Here is a 17,849-nt window from a genome sequence, read left to right as displayed (position 1 = left end):
GGGGGGGGCTTGGAGGTGGGTCGGGTCAGGCGTGAGGCCCTGGATGTCGTGTCCCTGTCGCTCCCGAGGGCAGCATTTGGGGTGCTGCCCCTCGGACCACTGCACCCGGTCCGTCCTGCCGTGCTGGTCAGTACAGCAGCATCTTACCTGTCGGCGCTACCGTTAAGGTAAAAAGACAATCCACTAAGACAACCATGAGTCATCATGCCACCGTTGTCAGTAAGTGAAGTGATTACACTCTGGCATTATTCCCAGGGAAACAGTTTGTAGCTTTCACCTAATAAGTAAAACTCATTAGGTGATCTCAAGCATCCCAGCATCTACCGTTGCACAAGACGGAGGGGGCTTTAGTACAGACTCACCCTTTAAAAGCTAACCAGCACCAGGCCTGATGTGACATGGCAATATTATCATCCTGCTATTTAGCAGCACTTTGAGTGTGTTGATGCATGTGTCTGCTATGCTTGCCTTCTGGTCTGTATCCATACAGTGGTGTTCCCCGGTCAAGAGGCTAAGCAGTGCCACTCAGCAAGGAACAAGCTCATTGTTTCCCTCCTGCCCCACCAGCCAGGAGACAGGATATCTAGCCTCAGGCACACTTCACTCAGTAACATCTCCTGAACTAGACTCAATTCATGACCTGCTGTCCATGCTCAATCCGAGTCCTCCAAATCACATAGTTCTCCTCAGACTCAGCTCCTATTATCTCGGATATGTTTCAATTCCTGCTTACATACTAAGTTCATTAAGCCAGCCTTTCCTGATCTCTTCCACTTGTAAGCCATCTCTGCTTGGATCACGGTGAATCTTGTATTTCTACCAACTGCCCTTGCAGTTTTGTGGAATACAGCTAGGAGTTCATGGAGTATTGCAGCTACTGTAAAAAAGGGAGAGGGAGTAAAAGCATTTCTTACCTTAATAGGCAATTATGATATTCAGGAAATAAAGATACAAAAGGTTGATAGTAGCCATGTGCTTCTCAAGTAGTGCCACTACTTTTTTCAGTCTGATATTTGGACAACCATGAAAATTTGAGGTAGCACAACAATAGGTTGCTTCAGCTGCCCTCACTGCAGTTCCATTAGCACCAGCCATAGTGAACAGGAACTTGAGGGGAAGGTAGACTTTCTCTGTTACAGATTAAGTGTTGATTCACTGCCAAACATGAAATTGCAAGAATATATAGAGTGCCAACACTACGTGAACATATATTCCAAGAAGTACCACGGCCTCTGAATTGACCCCTATTTATCACAATGTAGTAAGTTACAACTGGCTAACTGTTAATTGTAAAAGGAGATACATTTATTACAACCTTTTGAGTAATTCATAGGTGAATGTATGCAGAAACGTTCTTTATTGGTGCTCAGAGCACAATGTTTTTGATATGCCCAATTTGTTTCCAGTTTGAATACTACAGAACTGCTCCTGGTAAAAGCCAGCTTCATTGTTACTGGAACTTTTTTCTGCTTTCTAGCTAGACTGTACCTGATATGATATTTGGAATCATAGAATCATTTGGGCTGGAAGGGACCTTTAGAGGCCATCTAGTCCAACTCCCCTGCGGTGAGCAGGGACATCTCCAACTAGGTGAGGTTGCTCAGAGCCCCATCCAGCCTGACCTTGAATGCCTCCAGGGATAGGGCTTCCACCACCTCTCTGGGCAACCTGTTCCAGTGCTTCACCACCCTCATTGTAAAAAATTTTTTCCTTATGTCAAGTCTAAATCTACCCTCTTTTAGTTTAAAACCATTACCCCTTGTCCGGTCACAGCAGACCCTGCTAAACAGTCTGTCCCCATCCCTCATATAGGCCCCCTTCAGGTACTGGAAGGCCGCAATGAGGTGACCCCAAAGCCTCTTCTTCTCCAGACTGAACAACCCCAACTCTCTTAGCCTGTCTTCATAGGAGAGGTGCTCCAGCCCTCGGATCATTTTCATTGCCTTCTGGACCTTCTCCAACAGGTCCATGTCTCTCCTGTGCTGAGGGCTCCAGAGCTGGATGCAATACTCCAGGTGGGGTCTCACCAGAGCAGAATAGAGGGGCAGAATTACCTCCCTCAACCTGCTAGCCACACTTCTCTTGATGCAATCACTGAGCAATTTTAGCTGGAGTTCCAAGAAACAGAGTGTCCTGTTTGTAGGGTATTAAGGAGAATTAAGTGATAGCTGGTCTCCCTGGGCAAAAAGAAACAGTACAACTTTCTCATGGGCATTTCTGGAAGTCCTGCTCTGTGCCAGGTTTAGGATACCTGGACCTCAGTTTTTGATATCCTGCAAAGAAAGCCAGTATGGCATCCTGTCTACTTCATTCCTTTAGTCTTCAAATGCTATTTGCACTAACAGGCTAGACTAAAGTATTGTCTCTTGTTGCTCAAAAATGGGTCTCAGCTCAAGGATACCATTGATGCTTTCTTCAGTCCCTTGAAATTAACTGATCTGCAGTAATAATTCTTGCAGTAAAACGAAGGGGTAAAATTGGACCCAAAGGTGAAATATGAAAAAAGTTTGATTGCAGCTAGGGACCAGAAAGAACTGAGCTTCATTCCAAGGATGATAAAAATCAGCTGATGAATTAGACTTTTCCTTCTAGCAGCTCTTACCTATACTCAAGGAATAGTTAGAGATTTTTCTTTGTTGTTTTGAGCAGCAGATAGTGCAGATGCAAAGTTTACTTCATTTGCACATGAAGTTACATCCACTTTAGTTTGACATTTTATGACAGTCTGAGCTGCATCCCCAGCCTAGCTTTACATTGGGGACCTTTCAAGCAGAACAATGTGCTTTCTTGATAAATGTAATGTGATCGATGCATTATTTCAGTTTCGATCCAATTTGGTGATTTATGTTCATGGGCAATGCTGTCTTGTAATAAGAGTCAGAGTTTAAAAGCCTGATAGGCCACAAGTTTGACTGGTTGACCTCAGGTTCTGTAATTCAAGGCAGTATCTCATATACACTGCCTCCAGTACAGTAGCATGTAAAATATTTTACCTCTTCCAAAGGCAGAAGAACTCTGCTAAATATAGCTATGAGTGCCAAGGCATGAGTCACTACAATTACCTTCATGAGAACAATTAAATTGATTGTTGAACTGTTTTCTTTCCTGTTGTATCTAAAGAACTTTGTTTTTTATAGGAAAACATATTTGATCGATCCAGGATGGCCCCAAAGACTCCCATTAAGAATGAACCAGTTGACTTATCAAAGCAAAAAGGCTGCACCCCAGAAAGAAACCCAATTACACCTGTTAAGCTTGTTGACAGACCTCAGCCTGATCCCTGGACCCCCACTGCTAACCTGAAGATGCTCGTTAGTGCTGCTAGCCCTGACATGAGGGACAGGGAAAAGAAGAAAGAACTCTTCAGACCCATAGAAAACAGTGAGCAGAGTGACACACCCGATTCATTACAGGTGAGACTCAGAACATGATTACCTTATGTTCAGTTAGGACTCAGACCTTCCTTCACTTGTGCCTCAGTTTTCTTCCAACTGGTCCTTTGCCCCCTATTGAAAACTGCAGAAGTGTAAAACATTCCCGAGGACAGTTACCTACACAGCACTAGCTGAGCAGTAGGACTTTTCAAAGACTAAAAGTAACTGTCTTACTGGTAACTGACCTGAGACGCCTCAAGAGCCTGAATATTACTTCAAAGGACGCTGAAGGAAGTAGATCTTAAATAAGTCATTTTCTGCAGCTTAAGTACTTCTGACACTTTTCTGAACCACATTAGAAAGAAAATTACCAGATCATTTTTAAACAGACAGGCAGCATTTTCAAAAGCAATATGACAATGGGAGGGTGTATTTTTCAGTGTACTTTTGAACTTTCAGTATACCTTGTCCACAACAGCCTTGAGGAGTGATCAGTTGAAACTTTTCTCCCCTTTCTACCCCAGCCCCCAAACTATTAGCTAGACAGCATAGTCAAGTGTTAGGAAGACTTTTACTCAGGCAATGTGAGGGCTGATCCCTGTCCTTGCTTTAGGAAATCTATCCATGGAGAGGATGACGTGAGGTTGTAATAAGCATCATTACAGTTTTCTTCCTTCAGACCTTTTTTGTTCCAACCACTGTTTCCCCTCTCCTGGATTATTTCTTGTAGAATGTCCTTCCTTGGTGATTTCAGTGCAAGGAAGATAGTTCTGGGGTCCTCTTACTGAGAAGCGTCATTTGATAGGTTCAGATCACTCTACAAGCATAGATTTTACAGCATCTACAGTGACAGTAGTCTGGAGAATTCTCCAATTTGTATAGTCATAAAGGAACAAACAGTTCTCTAAAGATAATTTCACATAGCTTCCAGTAAGTAAAAATAGTCAATGTTAAAGGTTCGTTTATTACCATTCCAAGCCTGCTAAGATCATATAGCATTTTTGGGGTGGCTACTATAAAGAGTTCAAATATTTTCTAGTTAATAAAACTTACACTCAATAACTTTCTCCATACAGAAAGTTAACTTACAAAAGATGTAAAAGTGTTACTGTAAGAATACCGTTCTATTTCCATACCATATAAAAGTCAAATAATTCAGTCAGAGCAACAGCCTGCCACAAGGTCAGTTAGTCACAGCCAGCAAAGGACAGTTAAGATCTCATAAGCAAGGAAACATGGGTTTTGGCAGCTGGCACCTCTCAGCTTTTCTTTGCCAGAGAGCAAGATAATTTTCTTTTCCTTTTTTGACACAGAAGCAAAACCCCAAAGTTACCAGTGCAGAAAAATCCTCCATCATTCTCATTTTGCAATAAACATACCTCTTCATACATTCTTGCCATCACAGTTTTCTTGGGTTTTTTCCCCTGCAGGGACAGAAAGACCATATTCAGGCCATCCTACAGAGTTCACTTCAGCTAACAGCTTGACTGAGTTTAAGATTCAGAGACTGGGCGGTGCCTTTTATAGTCTTGTTAGCATCACTCCCACCTCCTGATTTCTTAAACTTAGAGGCACTGTAAAGCACAGTAAAATCTCTTGAAAAAGGTTTTGCAGGAACTCTGATGGCTTGTACATCTTCTGGTTTATTAGATCCAGAGGTGTTTGATATTCCTCCTCCTCTCAAAAAGAAATATTCTTTCCAAGTAGGATCTTACCATCTGCTAGTCTTGGGTGTTTGGTCTTACCATTTTGTTTCCTTATGCATAACCATTCTTTTATGATCTCACAGATAAGAGTTTTTCTGTAGATACCTTATGTGATGAATTAAAAAGAGCTTGCAAGCAAAAGTGTGTCACCCAAGTGCTCTCTGCTTGCAAGGAGTCCATGTATTTTTCCTTATTGGAAAGTCCAAGCTTAAATATCATCATCATCATGTGAAGTATGCGTCACTTGGCTATGCTTGCTTCTAAAGCTCTGCACTAAAGGGTTAACATTTATTTTTTAACAGTATGATATGGTAGACGACAGCACGGTTGATGAATTTGAAAAGCAGAGGCCCAGCAGAAAACAGAAAAGCTTAGGACTCTTGTGCCAAAAGTTTCTAGCTCGCTATCCAAGTTACCCGTTGTCAACAGAAAAAACTACTATTTCTTTGGATGAAGTGGCTTCAGTTCTTGGTATGTATACCTGCAAAAATGGGCTAACTGATCACCTGGGGTAACCCAACAGGAGGGCCTTCAAAAGATCATCCTGCTTACAGAGTACGTTCAAAATCTGCATTTCCCTGGGTCTGGATGCTCTTCTAATCGTACTAATCAAGAGTTGGAAATGCTTAATATTCCTAAGTGTCTTTACTGCTTGATAATACTATCATTTCGAAATCTGCTTTCTGACAGTACTTTTTACTGGACAGATCTATCCTCCAGCTGTTTGCTAATTTCTGCTTTCTTAAATTTTCAATTTGCTGAACACTGAAGGAGTTATGAGTTACAAACCTTCTGAAGACGGGCTTATAAACAACAAATTTTGTCAAAATGGAATGTTTGGGGGAACAATTGCAAACTAGTAGGTGTAGGAAATTAGTTGGGTTTACTGCCTGACTTCAGTCGTGTGCCTGACATTATATCTTCCAAGGTGTCATGATTCATCAAGGTTATCTTAGCTTTAAATATTGTCTTGTGAGGGGAGGTTACCAGGAGACATGCAAGAGTAGAATGAGAAAATGTGTTGTATTGAGGTGGCGAGAAGGTATCAAGTAGCCTGTTTGCTGGGTCTGCTGTTAGGTTTGGTCTCAGTTAAAAGATTAATGAAATATCTGAAAGAAGTAATAAAACTTGGAAGAGAGGACTCAGCCAGGTCACACCAATAACAAAAAGATCCAGGTCTTTGGAGAGGTGGTCTCTTAGCTAGGAAGGGCTTTACAAAATTGGATTTAAACTAAATAAATATTGTATCTACATTTAGAACTCAGATATTTAACAGAGGTAGCAAAAATGAAAATTGTCTGGTTTGGGAAGGAAGGGAACAAGAGAGTGATGTCCTCTGTGACTCTACTAAGAAAGTCCTTGAAATACTTATTTATTTGCTTTGGTAATGAGATGTGGAAATAGGAAAGAATTCAGATGAAGTAAATAGTTAAATAAACTACTTTTTAAATGAATTATTCTTTTCGATTTTGCAATTACTCCTTTCTGTGTTTGCATGAGATGCTCATGCTCCGACCTTGTACAGTGGAACATAATGCTTTATTCTGTATTGGGAGTGGCGTCACTTTGCTTTCCTAAATACTAGAAGCTCTGTTTTAAAAGTTACTGTTGGGATTTTACCTCCCGGAAGGGGAGGTGTTTGTTCTTCTCCCTTTGGTTTTCACTTCCTTGCTTGCCTGTGTCCACTTGCTTCAGGGACCACAGAATTATTCACTGCTAATGTTGCTGCTCTCTGTGTAACAAATTACGGTGGTAATACAGCTTTTGCTACAAATGTATATTGCTTTGTTCACTGATGACCTATGGAAAGACCACAAAGCAGGCTATGCTACTGGTGCCTGACAGACACCAGGATATGTGTAGCAGTCTTGTTTTTCTGGAGTATCTTTCACTCCAAATTCTCCACACACTTGGAAATACTCATGAGTTGTTTATCACAATATCCCTTTAAGGCTGGTAAGTATTATCAGTATTCTCCAGATGGGTAAACAGATGCATCAAGGCCTTGCCTTTTTCAAGGAAGTCTTTCAAAACCTTTCCCCTTGGCAAGCACTTGTTCTGCTCAGCTGATGTTAAACATTATAGGATCTCTGGTGCAGATGGTGCCACCAGCATATAGTGCACTGCATTATATGTAGCAGCCATGCTTCAAACAGCGCTGGACACGAGTACTTAGAACAGTGAGCCGAGCCACCAGGCCTGTTCATATTCAGCCCCAACTGTGCTCACATCAGTCAGGCTGAACCCAAGTTGGACATATTCCATAGATTTCCCATTGGTGCAGACCCAGCCAGCACAGTGGACTGGTTTCTGCTGCGTTTGGGAACAGCGGGTCTCATTCTCCACTGCTGTGCACCTTGTGAAGCCTTTGATGCTCCTATGCTTGGTACGTGCTTAGCAAGTAATTGTGCCGTTGGAAATGCAAGTGGAGGAGCACACTCGGCCTGGTTCCTGCAGGAGTGGGCTTTTATGTCTGCCCCGTGTCAGTGTCAGGCTCAGACCCTTTCCTGCTCTCTGTTACACACAGGCTTGTGTACAGGTATGTGTCTGAGCTCTGAAACTCTCTGACAAGAAGGGTCAATGTGCTCTGAAAACCTCAGGGCAGTCTGGATAGGTCCGAGTGAGTGGCGCTGGGCAGACTGCAATCAGTTCTTCTAAACACAGTGTAGGTGCTTTAAGCTGAAGCCATGGCTGGGCCATCAGTTAAGAAAATGGACAAAGAGCATCATACCAGGGGGCTGGCCGTACATAATCAGTTCTTAATTGTGCAATATGAATGGATCTAACGTAATGTGTCCAGTGAAAAATGTGTTGCGAACACTCAGTATTGGAGAATAGACTGTTCTCTGTTCCACTTCTGCTGAAGAGCACGTTAAAACTAGATGAGCATCTGTGTCTTTTTTTATTTCCCCACCCTTAAAACAGGAGTTGAGCGGAGACGAATTTACGATATAGTGAATGTCCTGGAGTCATTGCACTTGGTTAGCCGTGTGGCCAAGAACCAGTACTGTTGGCATGGCCGGCATGACCTCAGTCAAACTCTGAAAACGCTTCAGGAAGCAGGAGAGCTGCAGTATGGAGAGCTAATGACCTTCTTCCAGCACAAGGAGCAGGACTTGGAGTACAAATTTGGAGAACGGAAAAAGGAAACTATTCCAGATTCTCAAGACAGACCATTACTGGACTTTTCAGAACAAGATTGCACCTCTGGTAAGATAACTAATGTGTGTGATGTGATACACGGACACAAGTCTCTCTTTCCAGTTTACTCTGACTTTTTCCCTTGCTTTTCTTTTAAATGATAAAAAAATCTTTCTTTGCAAAAAGGTGCTGAATTCACCACAGAGGTGACAGAATTCTTCCTTCTGTCCTGTCCCCAGCACAGGTCTCAGGACAGATTTTTCCCTCTGTCCTACAGACTGGCAGGAACTTCTGCCAGATACCCCAGTTCTTTCGCCACCCCTACCTGGCGGTAAATGCTTTACCCTGACAGAAGGTGCCATCTTCCATTTGTCCACTGTTTGCATGCTGCCCGTATAGTACATAGGGTTTTAAGTTACGAGGTCCACTGGAGCCACAAAATTAGTGGCGCAAAACTATGTAGCGTAACATAGAATCAGGTTTGGAATCTGATTCTCTAAAAGCTATCTCTGCAAACTTTAATTTTTACCTGCCTTTTGAAGTGAGACTTCTGTCTGCGTTACTCAGTTATTTCAAAATTTTGAAATTACTCAGTAATTTCAAAAAATTTCTGCTTCCCAACAAGGAAAAACTTTACCCCTTTTGTGTGTGAGAAACCTACTTGCTAGTTTTCTGGCTGTGATGGATGACATATGCTAAGAGGCTTGGGTATCATTTGTAACACAGCATCTGCAAACAGCAGAAAGGACAAGTCGTTGCGGATTATGAGCCAAAAGTTTGTCATGCTGTTCCTTGTCTCCAAGACCAAGACAGTCACTCTGGACATCGCAGCAAAGATACTGATAGAAGAGACCCAGGATACGGTGGACCACAGCAAATTTAAAAGTAAGCTGGCTGTTGAGAGGCAAATTGATCAGTCAGTGAGTAAAGAAAACGGGGGCATGTTTGGACTGACACCAGTAGGTAACAGCAAGAGCAGGTCAGGAATCTTTTGCTGAAATATGGTTTGGGGTTTTTCGACTGCAAATGCCAGTTTGTGAAAACAGAGCTTGGGGTGGAAAGAGTCAATTTTACAATTATCTCCAAGTTTTAGCTCCAGAATGAAGAAAAATCTTTTTTGTTTGAATTTTTTTCATACTTTAACCCTGTTTCCTGTACCGTTCTGAATGATGTTTCAGAACTTATTGAAATGAAACAGGTTGTTTAATTCAATGGAATTCATTTTCTTCTCTGCAGAAATGTGTTACTCCTTTTACCCTGGAAATCTTTCACAGCTGGATAGCACAGTTTGCTTTTCAGTTAGCGGGGATTAGTAGTTCAATACGTTGGACAACATGGAAAAACTCAGCATTAGTAAATAATTCTTCTAAAAAAAACCCTGACTTTTATTTTAAGTCTTTAAAGTACTTTTAAAATAAAGTACTTAAAATTCTTCCCCAAATACCGGGAAGGATGTGAGGAGTTTAGCTGGACAATCTGTGGGTATCATTTTCAGCTCAAACATGTTATTTATTGGAGTCACAGAGATTTTTCTGAGTGTTATATTTTTAAGATGATAAATATGTGTCCTCTTGTGATCAGCTGTGCACTCATGTGCCTTTTGCCCCCAAGTGCTTGTCTTTACCCCACATGGAGTTAGCTGCCTTTCCTGGGCAAGCTGATGAGGTAATCACTCCCCAACCTATTTCCATCAAAATGAGGTAGGTGAGCTAAGATGGTTGAGCAGCTAAGATACGAAGAAGCAGTGACAAGCAGGTGGGAGCTGGTATGGCAGGCTTCATAGGAGGTGGCTTAAGTCCATCCCAATTGGTTTTTCCCACCTCGTCTGTGAAAGCTGTGGTGATATTCTGGAATGAAATTACCATGTAAATATGTACTGTATGCATTGTAAGCGTGACTGTCTTGACTACTTCTGCCCTTTCTTGTTAGCAAAGGTACGAAGACTGTATGATATCGCCAATGTTCTCACCAGCCTAGGCTTGATCAAGAAAGTTCATGTCACAGAGGAACGAGGACGCAAACCAGCCTTCAAATGGATTGGGCCTGTGGAATTCCCTGGAAAGACCGGTAACTTGTGTAGCTCGCATCTCTTTCCTTTTTGCTTTGGCAGTCCCTTCCCAAGTGGTAAAAGGTTGTTTTCCATGCGTAAAGAACGGCTTGGCATTCATTGTCCACCCTGTGATTATTAACTGCTGGCCAGGTCAACATCTGCCCTTGTTAGACTTTACGCTCAAGGGCTGGAGCTGTGGAGGGATGTTGAAGGATACTGTGTCTTGCTGGTATTTTTACACTGATTTACATAATAACTGTATGATTTGTAGAGCAATGGCAGATAATGCCTACATCTCCAAATCTGCTTTTCCGGGTTGCAAAATCTCAGTAATTCTGTCATAATTACACAGTGAATTACTTTCTGTGTACGAAGACTTACCAAGGTAGAGCAGGGCTGTTTCTTGCACGTGTCCCCTCGTACAAAAGGTTTGTCTGCAAAGAAGGAGGCGGTGGGCCAGAGCATCTCTGTAAGCTGCTGATTCTTGGCTAGAAGCCAGAGCAAAGGGAAGCCCTTTGGTAATGTATTTGGGTCAGGCCAGGGCCAGGACCAAATAAAAGTGAAGGATAGTGTTAATGCCATCTTAGTACCCTTTCTCCTCCTGGCTATGCACACTAGAATGTAGCTGCTGCTGCAGCTGCCATGGAATGGAAAGGAGGGAAGCCCTTATCTTGTCTACCAATGCTTAACTGAGCTTAGGTCTGCTTCAGTGTTGTGGGGTTTGCGATGGTATAGAGGTTACCTCTTCTCTTATGGTAAAGTTTGGTAACGTGGCAGAAGACTAAATGATGACCTGTGTTCCCTGAAGGACTGTTGTACAAAATTATGTTCCTACAGGTGAGCTGAGAGAGCGTAGCCCAACATCTGATCCTGTGCCAGGGACACAGAGAGGAGCCTGTGCCCCATATCAAATCTGTGCTACTGGAAAGCAAAGGTTTACACGTCACGCTTCATTTAACGGCGCACAGCCTTGTGAAGGGACCAGAAGGAAGGTCAGTTCTGAGCCCAACAGCCCACGCCAAGAGAGGCAAGGTAACTACTAATGAAGCATGTTCTTTTGTATCCCACTGATTCTGCCCAAATGTGGGCCCACCAATTTAAGGCACTTGATCAGCCTAATTAAATATGTGAATTACTCTTGGGAGGTGCCTATACTTCTACTGTTCATGTGATGAGACTTCTGTTTTGGGTTCTCCAGTCAAGCACCTACAGTTAGATGAGATCAGTCTGGGCCATACTGCCTTGAATCTGCAGCTTGTTTTCTGGTAAATGTTTCTGTTCTCCACTAACTGCAGCTATACTACAGTTTCTTCTGTTAAAATTCGGCATAGGTGAAGATTCTTTAGCCACAAAAGCTTCCTTTATTTTATGGTTCCTACTAATATAGTGGAATTTACTGTAGCAATCTAACGGATAGCTGTTAAAAAAGATAAGGCAATTACAGGGCTTTTCACAATTCCATCTTATACGAAATGATGTCAGGCATCTCTCCGGTGGGACTTGGAGTTCTGAATGTCTTGCAGGTTCTGGCTTTGGGTGATTAGTGGATGTTATAAAAATGTGCCAGGATAGAAAAATTATACCAATTATTTTATATGGCCAGTATCAAAATATGCTTGGTAAACCTACCTGTTATTAATTGAATGCTCCTTTGTTCTTTCAGCCTGTATTGTGAATTCAGATGAATATTGCTCCAAAATGATAAATCTGGCAGCCGTCTGCAGGCAGAAAATAGAGGAAGATACTAGGTAGGTTGGTCTTAACTCCTGCCCAGCTTCGTGCTTGTCATGTTTAGTTCAAGGCTAGACTCCATTGATGAGACTGAGATAGAAAATTGCCAGAGAGTCTCATTATTACTGTTTTAGCGCTGATTGATAGGTCTCAGCATGGCTTTTTTGGTTTTTTTCCATGGCCAATTTATACACACCTGTACTTGTACCACTGTTGTCCTTGAAGTAGTTCAGTAGTTCTTCATATCATGTGTGTTTGTATAGGTCAGCCCTGCCTCCCTTGACCTGTTGTCTAGGTAGGCTGAGCGAATCTCTGGAAGAGCCTCTCTGCCATATCAGTGGGTCTTCTCTACTCCTGTCCTAATTTGAATTCATTTGTGAATGATTGACTCTAGTCAAGTGCAACCAAAAGCATTATTGTTCTGCCAAAAAACTGATAAGTCAGCTTCTGTGTAATTAGAAATAATAAAAAGTGACTCTCCTTGTAAACTGTGTAAAAGTAGTGGTTTGGGGGGGGGGGATTTTCCACATTTATGTCCAGCAATGTACCTATTTGCTTTTAAGGATAAAATAGGGGTTTAATTTTGGACTAAATGTTTTTTCTCCTTTTGCTTTTCACTACTTTTTGTTTTTTTAGGAATAAAACTTGTGCCACAGAAAAGATACTAAATTCAGCAAGGAACCCAAGCATAACCTCACCGCCCTCCCTTCTTCCAGTTCCTGGGGACTCTGATTTTTGTGTTAACCCTTTGCCTCAGGCAGTTTTCCCTGTGGTTCAGACAGATGTGCCAAGCCTGTCATTGCCAAATGGTATCAGCAGCCAAGCTCCACATCCTTCCATGCTAGCAGCCTCCAAAGCAGAAAATGGAAAACCCAGCCTGCTCCCCAACCAACCCTTCCTGTGCTTCCCATCTTCACCCCTTCTTATGTTGTGCAGTGGTCTTCAGGAAAATAACTTGAGGGAGACCCTGTCCACCACAGGAGATGGAGGAAACAGGAGTGCAGAAGCTCAGGCTGCCATACCTCCAGCTGTCTGCCAGAAACGCAGCTCCCACAAGTGTGCATCGCCCTCTGCACCTGCAGATGATGAAGAGCCAGCTGCTAAAAAGCAGACCATGGAACAGAGTGATCTGCCCCTCTCACTTGTAGTACCCAAGGTAAAGAAGTGAATTTCATTATCACTTAGGCTTCCTGCTACCGAGGAAAGACTTTTGTCCAAGACAGTGTGTTCAGAAGTGAAAATTTACTACACCACTCTTGTTACAGATACAAATGCTGCCTCCCACATGTTAATAAAATTGTAAGGGGGCTGTGTCAGGAAGTATAGGCATTAAATGGGAGATGTTTTCACACTTCCGGGGAAAATGGACTGTGATTGCTTTGCATAGTGATGTGATGCTCAGCTGTTCTTTGGTATCAGTGTCCTGATCATTGTCTTCAACAAAACAGCCCGCCAGAGGGGAAGAAATCAATGTGACTATTACTCCTCATCTTCCTCTGTTAGCTTGGGCTTTCCCAGACAGCAGCAGCATTGCCTGCTCCACTGAGCTACAGCAAATGTGATTTGTGTTTTGCCCCTATTCTTCAGCCTGAGTCCCCCTCTCTCAAGCCCAGTGTTGCCCACAGCAGGCTGGTGAGGGAAGGCTGATGGCGAAGGTGAAGTGCAACTATCTCAGGGTTCTCTTAACTACTGAAAAGAGGGGTCAGACTCAAGGTCGTATCAATGTTTGAATATAAGCCATTTGAAACAGGTGTTTTTCCTTAGCGATAAAAAATGAATCCCCAAGCTCAGGTATTTCTTACCTAGTGTCTCCAAGTACTGAAAGTGAACTACAGCACAGAGCTCAGGCATCACTAATCTGGCTCTTCAAGCCCTCAGACAAAATTTTTAACGTGGTTCCTTGCTAATCAGTTTTGTGCTGCTCCTTTGCACAGATGCATGTTTTGCTCTGTAGCTGAGGAAGGTACATAAAAGACATTGCGCTATGTTACTTCAGTTTGGACTCTTCACTTCCTCTTTTGTTTTTGCTTAGAAGCCTTTTGAGTCACCCAAGGCAGAATGTACTCCAGGAAATGGCTGTACATCTGCTGTACATCTAGAAGATTATCATCTTGACCTCGCAAGTCCGGCTGCTCCAGAGGCTGCAAACAAGGAGTCTACTAAGCCTTTAGATTCTCAGGAGCAAGAAAAACGGTTTCAGAATAAAGACCCTGATGAACCCTCTCCAGGAAAAGAGCACATCTCTAAAGAAAATGCCAATCAACCATTCCTACCACAGTATCTTTATGTTCAGCCTACTGCTGGTAAGGACAGCCATGAGATCTAGATGCACCCAGACTTCTGCATCTGTTCACTGAGCAAACAGGGAGACCTACAGATAGGTGACTAAGTCTGTATTTGGAACAAAAAACTGTCAGCAGTTCTCTGTAGTTGTTTAATACCTCTGAATTCTCTGGACTCCAGATGAACTGTTGCTTCTCTGAAAATACAGGCATCTTTCTGAGGTGCCCAAACATCAACAGAGATGAATAATGTGGGTTTTGCACGCTTGAATTTAGTGCAGCAAAAAAGACACCTATCGAATCTTGGAGGAGCTGGAAGTCCAGGTTTGGCAGTAAGGTGGCCAGAATAGTACAACAGCAGCCCCCTGGGTGGGTGAATTTAGTTATCTATGAACTCTGTACTGTCTTGTAAGATGCATCGTCGGGATAACCCCACAAACACTGGGACACTGGGAGTGTAGCCAAACCTGCTTGTAATACACAGTAGGGATGGAGAGGAAGCAGCTGAAAATACTACAAGAGTATTTTGTGTCTGACGTTTTTTGTGCCTGTGTTTTTGTGGAGTGGAAGACTCTTTTGTGGGGACAGGATACATGTGGCAGATTTCCATGACTACTGCTTTAGTATTTGATTTGTTTGTGGCACAGAGTGGGGTCTATGGGATTTCACTTATAGGATGGAGATGCTCAGTTTGAAAATGTTTATCCTGGTGTTTTGGAAGGTCAGATAAACTGGGAACCAGAGCAGCTTCTGTTTCAAAACAGTATTTCAGCTGTTCTCAGGAAAATGAGAAGGGTATATCTTTGTGGGTGTTTTCCATTTGTTGGGGGGGATGTTTCTCATTAAAAGCAGTGTATACATTTCGATATAGCAGAGGGTATGATTCCTGTTAGTGAGAAAAAGTTTGTTTAGCCAAGATGTTGCCTGTAACTGAAGTTAGAAGCAGAAAACAGCAAGGTGTGTGGTTGGTCCTTAATATGAACAAAATAAATGGATGCAGATACAGTGAACAGGCAGTAGAGGGGGAGATGGAGGAAGGTAAGGAAAGGGAACTTGACAGAAGTCACGGGTTTGTGGCAGTTTTCTTCCTTCTTTTTTCTTATTTTTGTCAGTTTACTTCCTGGGCAGCCTGTCTCTTTCTTCCTTGACATACCTCTTTCCTGTTCTAGATGAAGTTATAATAGCTTAATTCCAATTTGTAAACTGTATTAATGCTTTGCTTTTTCTCTCTTTTGGTTTAGGATTAAGCAGTTTTAATTTCCTGTTCTCTGCAAACCAAGCCCCTGGTGCCATCAGCCTGGCTGCAAACCAGTTACCTTCTCTGAGCGTCCCCTGTGTCGTGGTGCCATCAGCAGCCTTGGCTTCCTTCCCTGTCGTCTGTTCTCCCACAATCACCAGTCCTCTTTCCCCAGTTCCCGATGGCTCCTTCTCAACTGCCGCTTCCATGAATTTCAGTATGTCCAGCCTGGCGTCAACAACGCCTGTTTTCATAGGCACCACGGCAGTGGTCAGCCCCAAAGTCTCACCCACACCTTTGGTGGATCCCCAGCAACCAGCTCACACCTCTCTGCACCTGAGTCCCGTGCTTGCAAGATCTTGTGCTGCTGTTAAACTGGACTCCCCTGTGTGTATGGGGCATCCAGTGACCCTTCTGAAGCTGCAGCAGGTAAGAGTGAAAGGTGGTTGAGTGACAATGAAACAGCCGTGCTGATGTGTCAGACTGGTGAGCTGGTCACAATGGGAGCTGGTCTCTTCCACTTAGTTTGTGTGTCTGTCTGTAGTGGTGGCAGGGTTTGGGACAGTGTTAAAGACATAGCCCAGCATAGCACGTCTAGCCCTGAACAGTGAAGTGGTGAGTTTGAAAAATCTGACGGGAATTTTAAAATCATAAAAATCTTAATCTTTAAAAATCTTACAGGAATAGAGAAAAAAAATAGGTTACAGATTTTTTTCCCCCAGAAATCCAAGTCAGTATTTTTTCCCCATTTGACCCTATTGTTATGTGTTATCCAATGGCTACGGAGACACATTAGGAGGACAGGAGGATTGTTTGTCCTAATTCGGGAGTCGGCGGCTGCAGTACTTCCCAGGTAGTAGTGTCCTGGGTTACCTCCTCACCCCCGTTCTGATCTCTTTTGACTAAATAATGTAATAGCAGCATCAGAACAGGGGGAAAACAAGGATTCTTGTGGGTTTTGTTGATCTTTTTTACAAAGATATTTTTAAAAATCTACTATAGAAGCAGACTTTTTGAATAAAAAAATTAGAAATTCAAAAGTGAAGGACTTATTTATCTGAAGTACAATGAGTGACATAAAACAGTCAGGTCACACTGTGTTACCTGGGTCTTTACAACTATTAGCAGTGACATTTTGACACTACTTTAGCTTACATTCTTAAATCTGTGATTTGTTTTCCGATCATCTAATGCAGTGACAAATAGATTGAACTTTTGGAAGCTTTATAATGTTACTTTATCTTTTTCAAGCTTTAGAAAAAGGCTGTAATAGAGACTGGTTGGCAGCGAATGTGATTACAGATACTAACATTAGAGGTTACAGTGGAGTGGCACTTAAAAGAGAAATGATCGAGGTTTAGGAGACTAATTTTAGATCTATTTTGATTCTAACAAATAATGAAAGTGAGTAAAACATCAAGGAAGGGAAAGGACCATTTAAGCTAAAGGACAAGATTGGCATAAGAATGAATGAGTATGAACTAGTCATGAATACATTTAAGTTGGAAATGAAACAGAAGCTTTCAACTTCCAGCAATGATGTACTCACAGACAGATCCAGAACGAAAAGCAGGGGAAAAGCCCATAGCTTTTCATGTGGAGCTTCTGAAAGGATGTGTGATGTGATTCCCTATAGTAGCAGGGTACAGAACTTAATGTCTACAAGCTGTCTTCTGTTTGCGTGCTTGCATGTAGGCTTTGAGAAACCCGTACTGAATCACTTTCATTTTGTTTCACAAATAGCCTTCGTCAACTCCCCTCACTCCCAAGAGCATTCGTCCTGCATGTCATGAGGCGTTTTTCAAAACTCCCGGAAGCCTTGGAGACCCTGTTGCATGGAAGAAAAATGAAGGCAACCAGACCAGAAATGCCAGCTCTGTGCAGAGGAGACTGGAAATCTCTAGTACCAGCCCTGACTAACTCCACTTAGTGCAAAGGGTGGGGAGATTGTCCTAGAACCCTGTATCTATTACAAGAGAACAAGCTCTTACCTGACAACAGGAGCAAGTTAAAATGTCATCCCTTTTGGCATGCTTCCCCACTATCTATTCACTCACTGGTTCTGTTAACCACCTTCTTCACCAATCATCCTTGTTACTGAAAACCTTTTACTGAATTGTTCCCTCAGTGCTGATTTGAATTCAGATGCTCTGCTTCACATGGCCTTGTGGGCATCAAATTGTATTTGTGGTTTTAATTTGGAAAACTCTCTTTATCACTGTGAGGAGATGCAAACAGATTTTCTTGGAGTCCCTAGGGGTTCTTTATTCATGGTTTTAAGTGAGATGTCTAGCACTTATCTGGGGTAAGCTTTTTTTTTTGCATGTA

The 17,849-nt window shown here is 42.5% G+C and overlaps 1 protein-coding gene across 1 annotated transcript; it reads left to right on the top strand.

Annotated features, from left to right (window-relative positions):
- The first annotated feature begins 3,143 nt into the window (after positions 1-3,143).
- E2F7 (E2F transcription factor 7) lies at positions 3,144-17,441 on the top strand. The gene is made up of 11 exons (XM_009701410.1): positions 3,144-3,413; positions 5,383-5,551; positions 8,006-8,290; positions 8,948-9,106; positions 10,151-10,288; positions 11,109-11,303; positions 11,935-12,019; positions 12,639-13,158; positions 14,035-14,305; positions 15,526-15,950; positions 17,265-17,441. The coding sequence occupies exons 1-11, from the start codon at positions 3,162-3,164 to the stop codon at positions 17,439-17,441; spliced, it is 2,676 nt and encodes an 891-aa protein (XP_009699712.1). The 5' UTR covers positions 3,144-3,161.
- Positions 17,442-17,849: the final 408 nt, after the last annotated feature.

This window comes from Cariama cristata, unplaced genomic scaffold (assembly GCF_000690535.1).
Source record: "Cariama cristata isolate BGI_N322 unplaced genomic scaffold, ASM69053v1 scaffold36905, whole genome shotgun sequence".
Lineage (NCBI taxonomy): Eukaryota > Metazoa > Chordata > Aves > Cariamiformes > Cariamidae > Cariama > Cariama cristata.
The sequence above is the reverse complement of the archived record's forward strand: the minus strand, read 5'-3'. Positions and strand labels throughout refer to the sequence as shown.